The sequence below is a fragment of the Aulonocara stuartgranti genome (genome assembly GCF_965226115.1).
Source record: "Aulonocara stuartgranti genome assembly, chromosome: 13".
Lineage (NCBI taxonomy): Eukaryota > Metazoa > Chordata > Actinopteri > Cichliformes > Cichlidae > Aulonocara > Aulonocara stuartgranti.
The window spans coordinates 597431-617994 of NC_138949.1; the positions used below are offsets into that span (position 1 = coordinate 597431).

The 20564-nt window shown below is 40.9% G+C and overlaps 1 protein-coding gene across 2 annotated transcripts; it reads left to right on the forward strand.

Moving 5' to 3' along the window:
• Positions 1-7634: 7634 nt before the first annotated feature.
• LOC309720738 (ras-related protein ORAB-1-like) lies at positions 7635-16423 on the forward strand. 2 transcript variants are annotated; one of them, XM_082557875.1, is made up of 7 exons: positions 7635-8065; positions 12726-12798; positions 13805-13900; positions 14438-14533; positions 14951-15082; positions 15542-15788; positions 15935-16423. In XM_082557875.1, exons 1-6 carry the CDS (start codon positions 8052-8054, stop codon positions 15740-15742), a joined length of 612 nt encoding a protein of 203 aa, XP_082414001.1. In that variant the 5' UTR covers positions 7635-8051; the 3' UTR covers positions 15743-15788; positions 15935-16423. The 2 variants fall into 2 exon arrangements, with proteins under 2 accessions (XP_082414001.1, XP_082414000.1); XM_082557874.1 differs by having other exon boundaries at positions 15542-16423.
• Positions 16424-20564: the final 4141 nt, after the last annotated feature.

The following is a 20564-nucleotide window of genomic DNA, read 5'->3' on the forward strand; positions in this document are numbered from 1 at the left end:
TTCCACGAGAGAAATCCCACGCCTGGACCGTCGTTGACTGCTGCCATGATTCTAGCCTACGTCACAGAGTCATGTGCGCCTTTTACATCCAACACAAAAACTGCAGTCGTGGTGCTTTTGATTGTACTCAGAACTCGGAAATTCTGCCTTCTGAATAGGAAGATGTAGGTAACACCAGACTGCAGATGAGCTGCTTACAGGGCTGGACTGGGACAGAAAATTGGCCCGGGCATTTTGACTAGAGACCGGCCCACCATTATAGGAAAAATCATAAAGCCTTTGAATGAAAACAAACGCTGTTGTGACAGTGATGTTCACTGTTCTGATGGTATATATGCATCAATCTATCAATCGTTGGTTGTAAGATTCAGATAATTATTTATTAAAAGCGAGACATTTTAAATGAGAATAAGAAAGAAAAGTATGTCTTTGTGCCCCCCTCTCCCTGTTAATGCCTACCTGCCCCCCTGGCAACACTTTGCTAGACCCGCCCCTGCACAGTTACCAGCTGTCAGCTACCTAAAAAAGGACCCTGGTGATATTTGTCTCTCAGAAACAGTTCATAACTTCCCTTCAACTCATTCATGTCACCTAAACCTGTTTCTCCATCACAGCTCTGATGATCCAGTAAGGACATCTCCTGGTTTCATCTTCATGTTTCCCTCTCACCAGATAACCAAACCATATCATGACCAGCAGCTTTACAGCTGTGGCTCCAGCAAACATCAGCTGATACTAGAAATTAATATTAAATAAATTCTAACAACAGCTGATCAAGCTTAAACGTGCTGCTGTTGTTTACCGCGACATCCGCTGGTTTCCTCTTTCTGGCACAAAGTGAGCGATAAACAAACAAGAGAGAAAAGCCGATCAGCTGATCATTGATCAGTTTTCATGATTGAAGTACCGGTAGAAACAGGAGAGAAGAGGCAGCCGTGCAGCGTAAACACAGAATAACTCCAGCTTTGTGTCTTTGTCCATTGTAGCTGAAGTCGGGACAAACTGTGTTCCTTCTCAGCTCAATACGAAACGCAAAATATTTTCTCTGAATACGAGACGATTCTTTTTTTAGGGGATGGTTTGCATCATAATAATTAACCTTATGAACAAAATAAAGTTCAACATCAGTATCATAGCACCCACCCAGCTGTATAGAAACTCCGTCATGCTAGCTAGCACGCAGTACGAAAAAGTCAGCACAACGAAAATAAACTCCACCTAAACTTGGTTCATATCTGACCCAGATGGACTGCAGGTCATAACTTCTTACCTGAAGTTCAGTTCACCTGACAAATTGGAAATTTGGATGAACAGCTTTGACACAAAAATGAAAGTTTGTGTTTCTATTTGTTGCAATAAACTGCTGAAAGTGTGTTACTGTGTTTGTTCTTTCAAACATATTTGAAAAAGGTTTGAAGTCATGATTGAAAACGTGAATACAATGCTGTTAAGTATTCAGGAACCTCAGTGACCCAGAGTTATGATTCACAAAAGTGCAAACTGCTCTGATGAGTTGTCAGATTCAAGTGAGAAGTGCACAGTAAACGTGTGAGTAAAATAATAAAAGTGTGATTTGAGAACTGCATTAATTGTAATGCTGTGAGAATTGCACGAAAGCTGTAATGCAGTCAGTAACTCAGATAAACAATATTAAAGCAGAACACCAGGAAATAAAAGCCAAAAACAAAGAAAAAAATTAACCAATGTGCATATTCACTGAAAAAAAAGGCTTGGGTTTGGTTGTTCCTTGTTTATTACGCATAAAAACCACTCATTTACAGCATTATTGGGAACGTGCTTAGTTTAATCTTAGAACTAGTGAAAAATAGGAGGTGCTCAGGAGACGTTACTGTCATCACCTCACTACAAGACTGTGGCACAATGAAGACGTATGCATAGGTGTAAAAGTAAGGTCAGTGTTAGAAATACAAAAATAGAGTGAAATGGCAAATTTGTATCAATTTTCCTGTAAAACAAAGCCAGATTGGAGTTCTGAGTCATGGTTAGAATACTAGAATTTCTTGTCTTTTCTTTTGTCTTTTCATGTGTGCCAATGTGTGAGAGTTTTATATGAGCCATGCACATATGCCACATCTCTACCAAACAATTTTATTTATTTTTAAAAAAGGTCCGCAGATAGATTTACATCCAGTTCATGAGTTTTATACAGTTATAGTTAATGAGAAACTTTATTGAACATGTGACCATTTTATGTTATTACTAAAAGCTCGAACTTCCAGGTCGTGTTACTGTCAGAATAATATCACTGTTAGTGAATCTTTACATTTAAATTGGGGGCAGGGATAGCTCAGTAGGTAAAGTGGTCGCCCCATGATCGGAAGGTCGGCGGTTCGAATCCACTTAACGGCTACCCTGAGGTACCCCTGAGCAAGGTACCGTCCCTACACACTGCTCCCCGGGCGCCTGCTTAGTGGGCTGCCCACTGCTTCACTGAGTGAATGGGTCAAATGCAGAGAAAAAACAAGTAATTTCCCCATGGGGATCAATAAAGTATCCATTATTATTAAATTCATTGTCATTAGTTTTACCTCCTACCATTCACCTTGAGAGCATTTGTACACTTGTAGAAAAATAATTGATCTGACAGGTAAAAACACCTGGAGCATCTGAACATTTGCTGAAAGGTCAATGCAAAAACACAGCGTCCAATCACAGCACAGGCAGGTCCAATATGAAGTATGGAAACAAGTGTTTTTATTGGTGCATATACTTTTTTAAAAGTTTGTCTTTTAAATAAAAATGAATGGATCAAAGGAGATAAAGTAATCACAAACATTTAGCTTAGATTATTCACATTATTCAAGTGCATATCCCAAACCTGTATTTTTCATGTCATGTGGTCACCTGTTATGCTCTAGCTATGCACAAAGAAATGTCCCACCAAAAACCCAGAAAACAAGGCAATCTGCCTGCGTTTGAGTCACTTATTGAACAATAATAAATAAGTAAACACATACATGCCTCTTTGTGCATTGGAACACAACAATGTCATGTACAAGCAGATTCTTGTCTTCCAGGCAGCCAGCTGCTGCGATCAGATCTTCAAAGAATTTACACTCTTTAACCTGCAAATAGAAAACACACAAAAAATGAAGGCCCTAATTCACGTGAGTGGAATGAGATGGTCGTAATAACATAACATATTCACCAACTGGGAAATCAGTTGTACCTTTTTAATTTTTCCAAATTTTTTAAATCTGAATCTGGGCCATCAACAAAGCAAGAGAAGAGTGTGCAGGGCTTACTCTGCCTGTTCTCCCTCATGGCTCGAAGTAGTGAAAGTGTGACACTGCGTCCATACGAGATGCTTGACAAGAACTGATCATACAAAAGTGATATTGACAAATGATTGTTTAAAGTGCAGCACCTGATATCAACTTGAAATCAATATATACCAGTACTATCAAGTTTACCCTCAAACATTGGAGACAGGCACAAAGCTTCGATCAGAAGTCTGAGAAATGATCATCTACCTAAATCCACAGGCTCTTCGGGTACTCCCAAATCATCAGAAAAGCTGACAAATTGTGATCATATGTCACGCGTTCGATCTATTAATGATGATCCTGTAAAATATCTTTTGCTGGTACAGCACAACCTGTGTTCCCGTAGGATTAAAAATAAATACATAAATAAAAAGATCAATCAGCATTCACACACCCTGGTTTTAAAAGTCTGTTATTATCTGTTTGTTGCTTGTGATCACATATTTAGAGCTTAGTACAAAGTTGTCATATACAAAAGATAAAGTTCTACATTCCCTGTCGCTCAGTGGCTTCTGGAAATGTTTTTATTTTTCAGACAACAAGAAAACACCAGAGCACAGAAAAATCAGATAAATCCAAGTTTCAATACACACAGAGCACGTGTGAATATTGTTGAAAGGATTGGTGATTTGGCTCTGCACAGCATTTCCTGGTAATAAAAAAGAAAGAAATACAAAACTGGCAGCATTGCAGCCTTATCCTCTCACTCTGTACACATTATTCACAAACCAGTACTGCTAAATATGCGAGCATGTATTGCACCCCTTATACACACGATCACGTGTCCTGGCCTCTACATAACAAAGCAGAAACTATATTTCATTTATTCATCACTTTTCTCATTTGCATATATTTAGACACTATCAGTTCCTTGAGAGAGTTGCTGCTGTCACTCAGACTGACAGTTACCAGTGTAGTAGTGACCAGCTTACATGTTTAACTGTCATGGCTTTTAATGTGTCAAAAGTTGCTCTTATGTGTAAAGGTTGGGTACAATAGCAAAAGCAATTCACAAAACATGATTTGACAGAAATAAAAATGCATAAATTAATATCAGTCTTATGAACGGCCTTTGTGAAAAACAATTCCTCCACTGTTATCTTCTTTAGATCCCAACACAGTGCAGAGCAGATACCTGAACTCCACTCCCACAGAAGTTGCTTATCTTATTAATAATTGAACTTCTTCACTGCGACTCTGGATACTGTAGCTCTTCTGAAAAAGCCTCACATCAAAAGTACTGTACTCCATGATGCAGCTCTCAAACACACACCTTAAAGCAGATGACTCGTAGGCTGGAGAGGAAATGGTGTCTTGCTAATTTCATCATCATTTAGCCTGTAGAAATAGTTTGTTGCTTTATAAGAAAGCCCTCAGCAAAGCCAGAACATCGTACTATTCCTCACTGATTGAAGAAAATAAGAACAACCCCAGGTTTCTCTTCAGCTCTGTAGCCAGGCTGACAAACAGTCAGAGCTCTGTTGAGCCAACCATCCCTTTAACGTTAACTAGTAATGACTTTAATAACTCCTTCACAAATAAAATTTTAACCATTAGAGAAAAAATAACAATTTCATAGATGTAACATTATGTAGAGCGACTTTCAATACCACTGATATTTATTTAGACTGTTTTTCTCCAATTGATAGTTAACTTTGGCAATTACTTCCTCCAAAGCATCAAGGTGGCCACAGATCTGATGAGACAATGCTGTTTGCACTGAAGTCCAGGAACAGAACACCGCTCTGGTTTAGATCTGCCAGGTCATTCACCTCATTGGCCCTCCAGGTCTTACTGTCGTTGCCATTATGAGCATTGAAGTCTCCCACTAAGACAACAGAGTCCCCATGTGGAGCGCTCTAAAGTACCACGAAGGATTCCAATGAGGTCGTGTACTCTGAACTGTCACAAACGCATAAGCACAGACAACAGTCAGGACCAGCTCCCCGACTGCCGTCCGTTCAGCTTTGGTGAAGGTGAAAAGTGATCTTCTTACTGATGCTGATGGTGGAGTCATCTTATCTCTCTGACTCATTTTCACTGCTATGCAAATGATACCCAACATTATCCATCTTGAAGCCAGATAACACACACCAATTAATCGAACTGCAGGAATGTCTTAAAGTTGTAAAGGAATGGCCTTTTGGGAGGACCTCTAATTTTCTGCTTCTTAATTCAGATCAAACTGAGGTTATTGTACTCGGCCCTGAAAAGCTTAGAAATATGGTATCTAAGCAGATTCTTACTCTGGATGGCATTACCTTGGCCTCCAGTAACGCTGTGAGGAACCTTGGAGTCATTTTTGACCAGGACATGTCCTTCAATGCACATATTAAACAAATATGTAAGACTGCTTTCTTCCATTTGTGCAACATCTCTAAAATGAGAAATGTCCTGTCTCAGAGTGATGATGAGAAATTAATTAATGTATATATTACTTTTCAGCTGGACTAAAACTCCCTGAAAAGCCTTCAGTTGCTGCAGCAAGAGTACTGACAGAGACTTTGTTTATATAGCTCCAAATCACAACAAAAGGTGACTCAATGCACTTTATACAGGTAATACATAGACATAATACAAAGAAAATGGTGAAAACCCCAACATGGGACCCCCCCCCCACACACACACTTGAAAACCTCCCTGGAAGAACCAGGCTCAGGGAGGGACGTTCATCTGCCATGACCAGTGACCATCTGCCTGGGGACCATAAATAGAGCTATTCCAGTACTCCAATTACTAATGAAAGGAGCACCAGTGCTTCCTTTATTGCCTCCTTTAGCGTCAGACTAGCATTTATGAAAGGAGAAATGAAAACAATCAACATAATAAACAAAATGGTGCCGATCATCCATCCTCTTCCACTTATAATTATAGTTTTTAAGTATTTATCTTTTGTGATGTTGCACTGACCAGAGACATCTTTCAATTTCATTGTACCTGTGACAATGACAATAAAGAATATTCATTCATTCATTATCCTTATGAGAGTCGCGGGGGGCTGGAGCCTACCCAGCTAGCATAGGCTGAGAGATGAGGCACCCCGTGGACGGGTCATCAGTCTGAGCACAGCTGTCGTGGGTCAAGTAAATGTAAATGTTAACTGTGACTGCTTTTTCCATTTTATGTGATAACTTACTGCTATACTGTTTTGGATTTCTATGACTGAGGTCAAATTTCCTTCCATTTATTACTTATCCTAACTGACCTGTACCGAAGTACAAATGAATCCTGAAGACTGCAATACAGCAAAGCTCAGCTGTAATGAAAACTGATTATACAAAACCAGTGTTACCAGTTCATAGACCATAATCTTTCAATTCAACAACCAGTTTTTACTCCAGTAGTGTGATGGTCAGGGTTCAGCTGTGCGTTTAACAGATCTTATAACGTATCAACAGGTTATGACGTTAAATAGAAAACGCAGTTACAATGAATATTTACATCATCTGCGCCACTTTGTTCATTATGACGAGTTGTGCGCCGCAATGAACTATGGGACTGCGTTTTCTCCTCCCCTTTCATCAAGGATAGCTCGCCGTATCCTATGATAACAGAAGAAATAAAGGACGCGCTGACGCTCATTTCCTTAGAGAACTGAAACAGCTGATGTGGATACTTTCGGCAGCGATTGGTCTTAAAGATCAAGCAAAACACAGTATTTACTTACTGCTCGTGGAAAAACGTTTGTAACTTAAACAAGTGACTCTTGTAGCCGAACTGCATGTGGTGACATGATCACCAGTGTTTTTAATCACATGTATTTCCTCAGCGCGGAGTGATGACACAGCCATGACTCGTGACACACTCATGAACTCAGGAGGACAGAAGTTTCTGGAATAAAGGAAGTCTTCTTTCTGTCATTGTTTATTAACTTCTAATATAGAACTTGTATTTTATTTACAATAATAGCACTGCTGCGTTTGTCTGCTAGAAACAATCAAATAAATGTGCTGTCTGGGACGTAACAGCAGAAAGAAACATACAGTCGAGTTTATTGTCAAGTTTGATACAATAAATCGGTATGTGACCGGAAGAGAGAATCATAACGTTATAAATAAACTTATATAGATTGTTTTATTCTTTGCTTTCATCGTACATAACAGAATAATCTGATAATATCGACAACACAATGGCAAACCAAAACAAGGCATGTAGCACTGCGCGTTGGTGCAGAGTGCGAAGCTGCTGGAGTGCAGCATTCATGACCGGTCACTGTCCACTGACTCCATAAAATATTATAAGTTCTTCGTAAATAAACAAATAGTTCAACATCCAGGTTTATGGTTTATACTGAAGTGTTTTCCCGGAAGTTGTGTATCATTTGTAGTTTGACACGGTGCACAGGTTGACTCCTCTTTGCCACGTTTCACTAAATGATGTAATCCCTCCTACGGAGCTTGACAGTTCGCTGTTGCGGTAACAACACATACTCAGCTGGAGGGAGAGAAAAGGCCGGTTAGCCAGACGTCTGCCCATATCACCTGTTTGTTCACCTTAGCGTTACCGCTGTAAAACGAAATATAGGTCTGTTTTATTCGTGAAAGCGGGTTTCGTAATTTGTGTTACCCCTGACTCGGCTGACACAGTTGGCTAATGTTAGCTGCTTCCTGGTGGACGTTGCAGCCATTTTGGATTTTTACTGAGGAACAGCTAACCGGTTTTGGTTTGGAAACCAGAGTAAGCTAGTCGTAACGAACGCTGTTTATCTGTAGAGAAATAAAGGGGACATTCACTTGAAGAGATACACTATTCAACGAGTCAACAATGAATCCAGAATAGTAAGTATCATACTTACACGTAGACATAAAGTTGTGTTACATTTTGGTCAGCTAGCTAAGACTAGCTCTGCGCTAACAAGTAAGTTGGCGTTGGCAAATAACTTGATGTTGAGTTGTAACCTAGCAGTTGAGCTAGGTTAGCTAGGAACATCAGCTGACCCTAGCCGAAACGTCCAGGCCGATACTGTACTCTTAACACTCTATGTTCACGTGAAGCAGTGGTGTCTTATAGGTTGTCACAGTGCTAGCCAGCTGTTGGGCCAGCACCCTAGAGACTCTGGTGTTGGTTCCCGGTGTTTCAGATGCAGGAAGGGAAAAAGTAACCGCTTTTGTTATGCTTAACAGCTTCTTTAATCTGGTTAAAATTATATTATTGAGCCATCACCCGTATTTTTGCTAAATTCATCAACTTGTCATTACGGGGCCCTAAATAATTTACGTTAGCATACATGACCTGTTGCTGATCTGGTTATTGTATACAGCAGGTGCTGTGGCAGAATGGACCCACTGTTTACGTGCAAATTGTTGTTTTTGGTCTTTGCTGTCTATGAGTCAGTTTTCAGTCTTATAGCCTGGTTGTGCTTTAACGCTCCTTTCACAGTCCCAGTCATGTGTTGGTCACATGATGCAGGACAGACTTCCACGCTGCAGTTTTGAGTATTAGTTCCTTAAGCTTTGGATCAGTCTTATGTTTTTCATTTGTAAATGTTCACATGGGCTGATTGTTGATATTTTCCTCTTTCTAATAAGCTGTTACACAGAGCTCCTGTTAAATATTTTAAAAGTATAGTTTTCAAAGTGACAGTTAAGTAATAACTGTGTACACCTCAGTTGAGTCCTTAATCTTGTGATTCACTTTCTTGGTATAGGCTAGATATTTGGGTCAACTCATCAGTTTAAAAATGAAAAGAATCGAGGAAACTTGGAATTCTATGCATGAATACAGACTTTCTGGTTAAAATGTCAAGCAAGTACTTTAGGAAGGTCTAAATTACACAGTTTGACTCTTTTAAACAAGGAGACTGATTGTAATGGGAGTTAATAGTTTGAACCCCAAAGTTTTTCATATTCTTTTTTCTGGTCAGTTTGCTGCCAGAGTTGTGTTGAGCAGTGCAGTTAGCGTTTCACAGGAACCACCATTGTTCATAGTCACAGGCTTACCGAAGAGGGAATGATTGGAATTTATTACAGTGAGAAAGTAAAGAACTGAGCTAGTCCTCAAAAGCAGGATAACACTGACTGAGATACTGAGAGAATAAAGTTCTGCATTTATGCTTTGCTGTTCATGAAAAATGAAAAGACTGACTGTGGCTATTATTGATTTTATTCACTGGTAAATTATTAATTGTTAATAACTTTGCTAAATTTTATGTTCCACTGAATGTAAGTGTTTTATCAATAATCCACAGATTAAAAATAATATAAAGTACATTTATTGTGTGACAAAAGGAATGCCTGACTTGATATTATCAATATCATATATATAGATACATAAGACATAGATCCTTTTTGAATGTCTTTTTCCAGTGGCTTCCTGCCCTCTCCTCCAGTCACTCTTGACAGATGGCCCCGCCCCTCCCTGATCCTGCCGGAGGTTTCTTCCTGTTAAAAGGACGATTTTCCTTCCCGCTGTCGTCAAGTGCTTACTCATAGGGGGTTGTCTGGTTGTGATGGTTTCTTCTGTGTTATTGAGACTCTTTACCTTGCTAATATAAAACACTTTGTTGGGATTTGGTGCTGTATAAATTGAATTGAACTGGAAGGGTACTGGAGAGTCTCTGTTAAAATGGATGAAGACTTAAGCCTCCTGTTTAAAGTTTGCTTTCAAACCTGCCTTTGTTGCATTTTTAAGGTGATTCATTTGGTTGATAGGGGTTGAATTCTCTACCCATAATATGTAGTTTGTCATGTGCCTCAGCAGGGTTTTTGCCGAATGAAAATGGAGAGTCTGTTACCCACTCTCCACAGTTAACTTCACACAGGGTGGTCCGATGACTGGCTGCACCAAGACACTAAGCCCAAGTTGCTTTTCAATGTATCTGTCCAAGTGTGAATGTGTGTGAAAGCACTTGCATAGAAAAAAGTGCTTCTGTGAATGAGGAACGTTGTATAGAGCACTCTGAGAGCCCAGGTAAAGTAGAAAGAGCTGTCTAACAACCAGTGCATTTGTGGATCCTGAGAGTTGGTTTCATGTGTTAAGTCACACTGTTACATGTACTTCTTCCACTACCTACTCAACGCTACACTACTTGGCTTCACTCATTTACCATTAAAAATAAACACCGTCTCAGTGTGTGTGGGGTTGTTAAAGCAAGGCAGCCCCATGACATAATTTGTATGTGGCAATAACACAACACAGTAGAGGATGTTGACGCAATGATATACCTGATCCTTGGTGTATGGCTTTTTGTGCCACCATGTCTCTCATTGCCGGGTTTCAGAAATGGTGGTGTAAACACGCATGACGGACCCAGTGGCGTTTTGACCATCTTTATTAACCCACGGTTACGGTTGCTAAACACACACAGCTCTCCCGCTGCCAGCTCAACATAACAACAACGTTACCTCAAGACTCCAAACTTTTAAGCCGGCAAGGCGTGATTGCAGATGGCGTGCAGGTGCGTCCATCGCACATCGGGGTGTGTGGCAAGGCATCACAAACACGCCTCGCGCTGGTGCTGAGGTGGGTCCGGGGGTCGCCCACGTATCCAGCAGCAGCCCCGGAGCTGGACCGGGGGCCACCCATGTGGCAAGCAGTGGTGCAGCAGGCGTGGCAGTGAGCCGGGGCTCACGTGCAGCTGGGCAGGCTTCAAGCAGGCCGCACCACACCAGCGTGCTTGACACCGGTCTACCCTGCCCGCCGACCTCGGGCTTAGGTTGCGCAGGCACGGGCACCTCCATCTCCTCACGCGGCGCCTCCACCGCTGCGTCTCTGAGTTGGATCAGCTCCCCGCACGGTGCCTACGCCGCTCCCGCCTGGAGCGGCTCCCCACATGGTGCCTGTGGCGCTCTGCACTCTGGCTCAGGTTGACTTGGTCTCCTCGGCCTTCTTCCGGGCGCAGGAACGGGCACCAGCCCCTGCTGAACCCCAATGGCTCCCACGCAAGGGGTGGGAACGGGCGCTGCAGCAGGCTGGTCACACCCTTGGGGCTGGCACAGGCGCCGGATCCAACCGGATCTCCTCCACTCCGGCGCTGTGGAGCACACTGGTGGGGTTAGCGGTGGTGCCAGCGAGGCCCCTATCTTCCGCAAATGGAGCTCAGTCTGGACCCGTAGTTATTAGGGGTGGGGGAAAAAATCGATACTGTGTAGTATCGTGATATTTTGTTTGCTAATAATGTATCGATGCAGGGACAGCAGAAATCGATATTTTGTTACAAAAAAGGTTTTTGTGCTCTGACTTCAGAGCATGTTGATCCTTTTTCTGAGCAAGAATCCTGACATTCCTTCACTCCCCAAATGTGTTTAACTTTTTTTTTGGCAGCAATAAACATGACCGTTTACTTATTTTAATTTAAGACATGTTTTATTTTAATTAAGTTTAAAACTTTTTTATTTAATGTAAAATTATATTTTGTTTTAATTTACTTTCAAATTCTTCAGTTGCTGAATGGGCTGCATAGTTTTCATAAATTGCATAGTTCAGAATAGCTGTAATTGTACCAGATGGTTGCATCCAGTTAAGTTGGACTAGACTGTAATACAAACCGTTCAGTTTGTCAACAATAAAACTGACTGAACTGAGAGAAAGACTGAGTGTGAGACTTTGTTATTAGATAAAATGAATATTGATAAAGTTTACCTTTATGTACAGAATCTGAATATTGCAAAATATTTTAAAAAATTGCAATAATATCGTATCGTGCGTTAAGTATTGTGATAATATCGTATCGTGGGATGTATGGTGATTCCCACCTCTAGTAGTTATTCCAGCTTCCCGCCTTGCCGGCCCAGCTGTGGGTCTGCTGTGCCCCCCATCCTGGGTTTCAGCATCACTGTAAACATGCACGATAGACCCAGTGGCATTTTGATCATCTTTATTAACCCACAGTTATGGTTGCTAAACACATGCAGCTGTAGCTCTCCCGCTGCCAGCTCAAAATAACAACAACCTTAACTCAAAACTCCAAACTTTTAAGCCGGCTGAGGCATGATTGCAGATGCCACGCAGGTGCGTCCATTGCACCTGCAGCAGCATTGCAAACCACGCCCCGCCACACGTGGTTTCATTGAATGACACCAGTGATCGGCCAGTCGGTGGCACACAGTCTGTCGGCATCACATTTTCAAGTTGACTTGGTTCTCTTTGAACCCCAGTCGAGTAGAAACTAAAACCTAGTACCTAACAGAAAACCCTAAAATCAAGTCGAGCTGAGTTGGTACTAATGGAGGAGAGGCGTTAGCACGCTAACTTCTGTAAATCTGGGAGAGTTCAGCAAGGATGCTTGTCATGTTTGTTTGTTTGTTTGTTTCCCTTTGCTCATAAAATGTAACCTTTCATCTAAGAAGATGTTTAGATGGAACTAAGACTGAGTATTGGTCAGAGCAACCTTATGAATAAGAAGCATGATATCCTGAATGGTTCTTGTGTGTTTCCTTACTATGGCAGCATGAATAATATCTTCAAACTAGAGGTTTTATTTGTGCCCTTCCCTTACAGTGACTATTTATTCAAGCTACTCCTGATTGGTGACTCTGGTGTTGGAAAGTCCTGCCTTCTTCTTCGATTCGCAGTAAGTTTTGCCCCAAAAGCAAATAAAGGGTGTTTCTTTAAGTCCATTTGACTTAAACTGTCTCAGTGTCACAGTATTGGTTTCATGCAGTCCTTTGAAAATGTTTTCACTTGGATAATCTTAAATCATTCTGCACAATAGTAGTTTTATTAACTTATTGCAGTTTCTTCAAAGTATTTATTTAAAAATAAAAACAACTGTCTTGTTTGTAACATTCATTGTAACGTGCTCCATTTTTTGGGTAGAGCAATCATTACTCAAGGTTAAGATTTTTGGCTTCCAGCGTTTCTAAAAATGAAAAAGTGAATGTGATGAATTCATTTTGATCATAACTCTGGTTTTAGTTGATAAATTTAGCAACCTTTTCTTATGGGGAGACATTTACCTTAGAAGGTAAATGAGCCACAAACATAAACTAAGATTACACATGTGTACACTGATTTGTGTGTAACCTTTGAGGACTCACAAATGAGTGTTCCAATTTGTACACAAACACAGAGCGTTGTGACCACATATAAAACGTTTTTACAAATGCGTACATCCAACCTGTTTATGCACAATTAAGTAACTTCAGATTCAGAAATCAGAAATCCCTCCACGCATGCAAATGTCAAAGACCACATGTAACATTTCTCTCACTACAAAACCTTCAGTCTGTGTGCAGCAATCGCCTGATACGCACAGATCGCATCACATGCCTGTGTAAGGTTTTGAGATAAATTTCACACTGCCAACTTTGCACAGATCCTCAAATGTAGGCTGTGTTTATGTCCCAGTCTAAAACTGGGACACCAGAGCTTCCTCTGTCCTACTACAAAAGTCTTGTTTGTTAATTGTGATCCTAATATTGTCTCAAGTAACAAGTGATGATTTTTGCCATAATTGAGCAGCCCTGCCTTGGCTACTATGTCCTAGAGTTAGATGGGTGTGTATATATGTGTGTATCCTGAAGCACAAAGTGAGCAAGATGTATGGATCATCTAATTACCTTTGTTTCTTTTTGCAGGATGACACATACACAGAAAGTTACATAAGCACTATTGGTGTGGATTTCAAAATACGAACTATAGAATTAGATGGAAAGACCATTAAACTTCAGATTGTAAGTACTCTCCTGCTACACGAAGCTGTCTTATGTTCATGTCCGTCGGTCACCATCTTTCAGTTCATGTTCATGTCTGTGTTTGGAAATTTGTGCACCCAGAAACATGAAGAGATTAGTCTGCCATAACTGTGTTGATTTCCTATTATTTTCTTATCGTATGAAAGACGGTGCATTCATTAGTCTAACTTACTGGTATGTCTTGTTTCCAAGCTGCTGCCCAGTACTTTTTTTTTTTAGATTACTGACAACAACAGTGGAAAATCTATATTAGGCTTTAGAACAAACACACTATTTTTAATTTCATTTTGTGCATGGATACTCACAAGAACATGGCAACTTTAATTACAAACCACATGACGAGTGAATGACCTAACAACTCAGGATGCTTGTATTCTTGTATTTTTGTTGCTATTAGAAATTGTTGTCCAGTGAATTTTTCAGTGTAGAGATAATTGTATTGTTATTTTGTGTGTTCTCTTTGTCTGTGTTCATGCAAAGTCAGCTATCAACCGGATAATCTTTATCCTTTCACAGTGGGATACAGCGGGGCAGGAAAGGTTTCGTACAATCACGTCCAGCTACTACAGAGGTGCTCATGGTATCATCGTAGTGTATGATGTTACAGATCAGGTCAGTCAAACGACACATAATTCACACACGTAATACAATTGTAATACATCCATGTTTTTCAGCAGCACTGATAATTTGTGTAGAATAAACTATGACATTTAATCATCTACTGTCTAAATGACAAAACACAATCTGACTGGCTGTTTCTGGGTTCCTGAGGTCCAAAGAAATAAGCCAACCACCATGTTTCCATTTCATGAGCTGAGAGTCATTAAAGATGGCGTTGATCAGAGTATACAGTGTAGCCATGCTGTCCTCAGAGAAATGAGAAAGCATTCCTCTTTGATACACATTTGATGACTGGCCAAGTTGAAATCGTGTCTATCATAGAGCGTCGCCTGTGAATAGATCTCTATCTTCTGTCTAATGTCCAAAGTTCAAACCTCACTGCTCAGGTTTATCGGTTTCTTGTCCCAGGAGTCCTTCAATAATGTCAAACAATGGCTCCAGGAGATTGACCGCTACGCCAGTGAAAATGTCAACAAGCTACTGGTCGGGAACAAGTGTGACCTGACGACAAAGAAAGTGGTGGACTACACAACAGCAAAGGTAAAGTTTCCTCACATAGCTTCCCAAAACCATCTTGAGGTTAGTGTAACATGCAGGACATTCATTGAATGACTTCTTATTTAAGATGGATTACCATTAAGGTAAGGCTCTAATGAGAAATGCACTTCAGAGAGCCCTTGAATGTAACTGTCTCCATGAACCTTAGCCAAGTGGTTTGGGTGCTTTCAGCTGCATAAACAAAATCCCAACTGAATAAGTGACTTATAAGGGTTTCACTGAAACCGGGTTAAAGCCCTGGGGTCATAGTTTACATTAATGGTGCACATAGATAACAGGCGAACCTTCTTACCTTCAGACACATGATCAGTCATTGCATAAAGTGGGCTTGACACCTGACAGGCAGAGCAGATGTGTGTATGTATGTGATATGCATATATGTATATATGACACACACACTACTTTCTTAGGTAAGTGACTCTGTCCCTCTGTTGTATCCAGGAATTTGCAGACTCTTTGGGAATCCCCTTTTTGGAAACCAGCGCAAAGAATGCCACAAATGTGGAGCAGGCCTTCATGACCATGGCTGCTGAAATCAAGAAGAGGATGGGCCCTGGGGCCACAGCCGGAGGAGGGGAGAAGCCCAATGTCAAGCTGACTCCAGGCACTACTGTCAAGACTTCATCAGGTGGATGCTGCTGAGAAAGGAACCACTTTGTTTAACCCCCTCCCCAAGAGAAAAAAATTGGTATGTGAGAACAAGATGAAGTTGCCTGTATTTGTACTGTATATAATGTAGCCACACTACCAAAAAAACAAAAAGTGCATCATTGTTGTCATACTGTCTAGTTATTGACAACAAATTCTAAAGATCCCCATCATTCCCCCTTTCAGAGCTGTGAGACTCCTCTCTCTTATTTGGTCACCTGAATACAAGTTCATGACAGCAGTGTAGGTGGACGTGTCTTTTTCTCTGCATTCCTACAGCAAAGTTGATACATGATTAAGGTTTCTGTTTGTACCGACCTTTTCTTTCTCTCTTCCTTCAGTGATGATTTTGCAGTCTTTTACATAATCTGTCTGTTGCGATACAAGCGTGTTTCTTGTTTTGTTTTGTTTTTTGTCCAAGTTTTCTCACAAACCTTTGCACAACAGTGTCTCAACTGTTAAGCAGCTTTAGTCTAGTGTAACAGTATATGTACATAAACATTATGTATATATCTGTAAAATCAGATTTGGTTCTGTTTTGTTCCAACCATTATTGAAACAGTTTCACTTTCTCTGCATTACATTTGTGGCTGAAGACAACTGTAAGTTGGTTGCTCAAAATGTAACACTTAAATTGAAAATAAATATTGTATTACTGGACTGTATGAAATGGGAGGATGTGTCTGGGAGTTTTAGTAAGATGTAAAAACAAACAAACAAAAACGTGCCTACTTATTTAAGGTTTATGGCATATCTGCTGCCAGATACACAGGGTCTGCAAATTTCTGGGTGTAACCACAATACTGAATTCAGTTTGAAGCAAACTCTGGATAAGAAGAAGTCACAACACGATTGTGTGTGTCGCTGGATGCACATAAAGCTTAAGAAATTCCACTTGCTGTACGGAAATGACCTGTAGCCTGAACCCATGGAGCATCGGTTAACGTCGGGTGAGCCAAAGCATTTGTGCCCTAAAACATGTCATTTTAAATACTCAGCAAAGAAAAGAACACTGAGGCCTTTCTGATCTGCAAACGGGAGGGGAAATCCAAGATAATATACACTCTCAGTCAAAGCTTTGGACACACTTTCTCAATGAATGTTTTTTCTTTATTTTCATGACTCTTTACATTGTATGTTCTCATTGACGGCGTGAAGACTATGAATGAACACAGAAATAACTCAAAACATGTTTTATATTTTAGATTCGTTAAAATATTTGCCCTTTGCTTTGATTACTCCTTTGTGCACTCTTGGCATTCTCTCAATGAGCTTCACGAGGTCGTCACCTGAAATGGTTTTCCAACAGGAAGGAGTTCCCTGAGATGCTGAGCACTTGTTGGTCCTTTTGCCTTCACTCTACGGTCCATCTCACCCCAAACTTGGGTCAGGTGACTGGAGGCCAGACTCATCGGACCAAAGCACAGATGTCCACTGGTCTAATGTCCGTTGCTTGTGTTTCTTGGCCCAAACAAATCTCTTCTGCTTGTTGCTTCTCCTTAGTCGTGGTTTCTCTGCAGCTATTTGACCATAAAGGCCTGATTCACACCGTCTCTGAACAGTTGATGGTGAGATGTGTCTGCTACTGGAGCTCTGTGTGGCATCTATCTGGGCTCTAACCTGAGGAGCTGTTAACTTGTGATTTCTGAGGCTGGTGACTCGGATGAATGTATCCTCAGCAGCAGAGGGGACTCTGGGACGGTCCTCATGTGAGCCTGTTTTGTTGTAGTGTTTGATGGTATTGTGACTGCACTGCACACAGTCAGTTTTAGCCATTTTTAGGACTGACTGACCTTCAGTTCTTAAAGTCATGATGGGCTGTTGTTTCTCTTTATTAGCTGATTGGATCTGTCAAATAGGGCTGTCAACTATTTACCAACCTGCCCTGCACAACACAACTGATGGTCCCAACAGCAATAAGAAGGCAAGAAACTCCACAAATGAACGCTGACAGGCTCACCTGTGAGGTGACCATGTCAGGTGACAACATCATGACGCTCACTGAGAGAAGGCCGAGGGTTTGCAGCCCTGTCAACAAAGCAAAGTGTGGCTGCTTTGAGGAATCTAAAATATGAAACATATTTCTATCCATTTATTTAGTTATTTACCAATATTTTTTCTTTGATACATAATTCCATGCATCTTGCTTCATATAGCTGATCTCATCAGTATGTATCTGCAACTTTTGACTGGTAGTTTACATGGAGAGGGAAATAGCTGGATATCAAAAGCACAATGGGAATGAACAAAATAAAATGCAGATGAAAGAATAAGATAAATGGAAGACAAATGAACAAAAGTAACCAAGGTTACAAACAAGAAAATGAGAAAAGAATAATTATAGTAGTAGGAGATAAAAAAAAAAAACTAAAAATGGTTCCCTAAATTCTCAGAATTGAATGTGCTGATTTCTGTAAAGGTTTAGTTGATGTCTAAATCCTGCAGCAGTGCAGAGTAAAGCCTCTAGTCACAAACTGTCAGACCTTCAAGGACAGAAGTTCATTTATCAACTGCTTACTTACACAGGAGCAGTGTAACCAGGTATGTAATGGCTAAACATGTTTTAATTAAAACGCTTATATTTGCAGCCACCACTGATTAGTGAAGTGAATAATGTTTGGGATTTAGCTGCAGTGTTCATCCAGGAACTGTTGTCTGCTGAGATTTTGTGTGAATGTTAAACATACTGTCCACTTCAGTATGGCTCCACAACAACACAGCCTGGGGTAGCTGAATATTTTCTTGTGACTGCTGTTTTACATCGAACTCATCAATAATGAGTATATATTACTGTACATGGTTGTGTCACTTGTCTCAAGTCTGCAGCATGAATTAGTCAGAGACATAACTTTCATGCTAATAACCATTAATATAAAGATCATACAAGGTCATACAAACAGTTGAGAGTTGTTCAATATTGTAACTATTTGCATTGCAGTGAGTATAAATCATATCAGGATATAAATGAACCGGCTGCTAATGTATGACACACACCAACTAAAGGCGGGCCAATCCTGATTCTTGAAGTCACTTGTTTCATACAACTATTCCATTTTTAAATTCAATTTTATTTATATAGTGACAAGTCACAGTTACGGTTGCCTCAATGTGGTTTATATTGTAAGGTTCCTAACCCTACAATCAGACAACCCCGTGAGCAAGTGCTTTTCCTAGGGAAGTGGAAAAAATCCCTTTTAAAAGGAAGAAACCTCCAGCAGAACCAGGCGTAGGGAGACCTGGTTCTGGATGTCAGGCAATCATAGCGGCTTCAACAGGTTGTGGAGGATATTTTTGCAAACCATTCTATTTGCAAAAGAATAGCTAAAACACCATGAAGATACTTCACTACACATAACACAATGTATGATGGACAGGTTGTATCCAAAATAAATAGTCAGTGTTGGGAAGGTTACTTTTAAAATGTATTCCATTACAGAGTACAGAATACATGCCCCAAAATGTATTCTGTAACGTATACCGTTACGTTACTCAATGACAGTAACGTATTCTGAATACTTTGGATTACTTAATATATTATCATGCTTTTTACAACAACGTGAATGTACTATTGCTGTGTGATTTATTACTATTACTGAAGGTCCGCGACTCCGAACTGTAGTAAAGGGACCTCTGACTAATACGGCGGGGTCCCTGTCGGCTCGTAGCCGAAAAATAGCTTTACTTTGTTGTGTGGGTCAACTTTGCTAGCAGAGACAGAGAGAGGCGTTGAAAGGCTCCAACGGTCGAACACGGTCGAGTCTTAATAGCTTACTTACAGCTGGGCTCGTCAGGCACTCTTCTTGGCTGCAGTGGTTATTATTATATTTATCAGAATCAGAATACTTTATTGATCCCTGGGGGAAATTATTTTTTGTTACAGTGCTCCATTTTAAACCAACATTAAGACAAGACAGACAATACACTAACTAAGAATAGTACAATATATACATATATATACATGCATACATAAGTCACTCATAAATAAATATTTGGAAAAGAAACATGTGTAGTTGTAGCAGCAAACAGTGTGTTAAGTGGATGCGTTGTACAGGGAGATGGCCACAGGCAGGAATGATTTCCTGTGTCGTTCAGTGGTGCTTTTCGGTAATCTCAGTCTCTCACTGAACGAGCTCCTGTGACTGACCAACATGTCATGGAGTGGGTGGGAGGTGTTATCCAACATTGTCTTTATCTTGGACAGCATCCGCCTCTCCGACACCACCTTGAGGGAGTCCAGCTCCATCCCCACAACATTACTGGCCTTACGGATCAGTTTATTGAGTCTGTTGGCATCTGCTGCCCTCAGCCTGCTCCCCCAGCATGCAACAGCATAGAGGATCGCACTGGCCACCACAGACTCATAGAAAATCCTCAGCATTTTCTGGCAGATGTTGAAGGACCTCAGTCGCCTCAAAAAATAGAGACGACTCTGGCCCTTCCTGTAAAGTGCTGTGGTGTTTTTAGCCCAGTCCAGTTTATTGTCAATGTGAACTCCAAGGTATTTATAGTCCTCCACAATGTCCACACTGACCCCCTGGATTGAAACAGGGGTCAAGTGTTTCCTGGTCTTCCTGAAGTCCACGATCAGTTCCTTGGTCTTTGCCACGTTGAGCTGCAGATGATTCTGCTCACACCACGTGACAAAGGAGTCGACCACAGCCCGGTACTCTGTCTCATCATCCCTGCTGATGCATCCAACCACCGCAGAGTCATCAGAAAACTTCTGAAGATGGAGGTCTCTGTGCAGTGGCTGAAGTCTGTGGTGTAGAGGGTGAAGAGGAAGGGGGAGAGGACAGTCCCCTGTGGTGCCCCTGTG